Source organism: Aplysia californica, unplaced genomic scaffold (assembly GCF_000002075.1).
Source record: "Aplysia californica isolate F4 #8 unplaced genomic scaffold, AplCal3.0 scaffold00452, whole genome shotgun sequence".
Lineage (NCBI taxonomy): Eukaryota > Metazoa > Mollusca > Gastropoda > Aplysiida > Aplysiidae > Aplysia > Aplysia californica.
The window spans coordinates 657,603-659,764 of NW_004797722.1; the positions used below are offsets into that span (position 1 = coordinate 657,603).

The window sequence follows — 2,162 nt, forward strand, 5'->3', positions numbered from 1 at the left end:
CAGTCATCCAGTCACTTTGAAGTAGTAGGTACACACACTGATAATATTCGTACCATTTTGTCTCTCTGAAAAATACACACACACGCTCACATTATCTCAAAACTTCAATTACTAACACACCTTCCTAGTATGTAAAGTATAATGCAGTAGAATCACCGTATTGCAGTGACAGTTGAAATCATATTTGCCTCCTCTCTTTTCACTTAATCATTCCTAGATCCATCTCCTTCAAAACAACGAACACGCAAAAAGAAAACATAAGATTACCCCTAGATATATTCTCCAAACATACATATGAACGTAGGTCTTATAGTTTCTTGCAAACTGTAAACCCGGAAGAGCTTTCACCTCTGTTCTACTAATCATTTGTTGTAAAGTCTTTAAGATCAATAGTAACAAGTCTCGGAACTTGGAACTATGGAAAATCTTTTCTCTGCATGTTGAGAAACAGAATACTGATAGACAATGTTAGTATTTTGTACTAATTTTGACGATGTTTAGAGGATTGCCCTGTGGTTGCAGGAATGTCATACTAACAATAGGTAGATAGAATGACTCTTTAGAGTTCGTAAGGATTCAAATGTTTCGGGGAATTCAGAATACAAGTTGGCGTAGTCCTATCGTGATGTGAGTGTGAGGGCTTGGAGCAGGACCGTGGGCTGAGCTTACACTTACAGAATTGTGAACTGGTCTCTTCTTTTTTAGTATGGATCTTTCTACACCCCATTGCCACAATTTAGATACTTTAGGAGGTGGGCTCCGACCCTTGTTGTTACTTTTAGTTGTGAGGGCCAGCCCGAGCTGAAAGGGGTACGACATCCCAGCAGAAAAACCGAGGTACTCGAAACAAATTCTTCTAAGTCGGGAATTGAACTCGAGTCTCCTGCGTGCGCTCGCGAAGTACATAACTGCCACACCAAAGACACCGGTTTTCTTTCTCCGCAAAATGTAAGTTAGGCATTGCTTGAATTAAGCTCCTTTTTTAATGTTGTGTCCTGGTCCCAGTTTCCTTCTGGAAAAGGAGCGAATCATAGCTTTCAATGTGAAATCTTTGTAGACAAAAACTATTTGAATTTTTACGAACCGTTCTTTGGTAGCCAAATTTTGTCTCAAGGTAACTTCTTTTATCCACAGTGATGCATGTTTAGGCCCGGAATGCTATGCTAGAAAGTGGCTGGAATGACAATTTCATGTCCGCTGAATACAATGTGTGTCTGTGCATTACATTGGACAAGAGCATTTTCATTTCATAATTTTTGTCATATGAATTATTTCGTTTTCATTTGTTTTGCTTTGTGAATGATATTTTTGTTCCGTGCCTGGGGTTTCGAATGGGTGCATATTTACTTTTGATAATTATTTTTATGTAAGATAGTATCATCCGAGATTCATTTATGTCTTTATAAGAACTCAACTATAACTGTTGAAACCCCTATAATCTAGAAAAGATAAAAATTTCGGTCCCTTGAAAGCCTCTGCGCAAAACTAGGAAGGGGGAGGGGGTGTCCGTTTTGATTTGTTTCGTTCATTTGTTTTCTTCTTATGTATAGGGGGTGGGGGGGAGACAGAGGTTTGTTGCAAATCAAGGGGAAAACTGTTAAATCAGTTTTAATTTCAAAAATAAATTGCAAGTGGAGGAAAAGAAATCTTCCCAGTCTCGAAAAGACAAAATGAATGGTCTATATCCTCCCCTTTTCTCAAAACAGGCTTGTGTTGAATTATTGAACACGGATATTTGTTTGTAAACGTAAGGCACATCGGTTACGATGATCAATCTCTGATCAAGACAAAGATCAACGAACAATATTTCTACACTCTGTGCCTCAGATTTGCTAGGTCTTACGTTTTCTCTGTTCCTCAGTTCCCGCCATGCACCTGACCTTCTACAGAGGTTTGTTTATGAAGTGTGAGATGGGCGTGGCCCCCCGCCTGTGTTGCTCCGCTTTCTGTGTTGTCATTTCCTGTTGTGACGTAGCAAACGCTGAGAACCTTTGTGTAGCCTAGCGCAGCACAGCGGCAAAGGAATTGTACGAAATATTAAATACACTGTCAACTCTGAAAAAATGAAAGCGACTACATAATATCTAAAGCCTAAACGTCTGTTTTCACAGTTCCTTACCATTTCACTCACTCACACACTCTCTCTCTCTCTCTCTCTCTCT

General features: G+C 39.5%; 1 protein-coding gene across 1 annotated transcript in view; it reads left to right on the forward strand.

Annotated features, from left to right (window-relative positions):
• LOC118478274 (multiple epidermal growth factor-like domains protein 10) overlaps positions 1-2,162 on the forward strand; it is a gene marked incomplete at its 3' end in the record, with an annotated part of 139,425 nt that overhangs the window by 133,155 nt on the left and 4,108 nt on the right. The window contains 1 exon segment of the mRNA XM_035971527.1: positions 1,862-1,891. Coding sequence (XP_035827420.1) covers positions 1,862-1,891 — 30 coding nt within the window.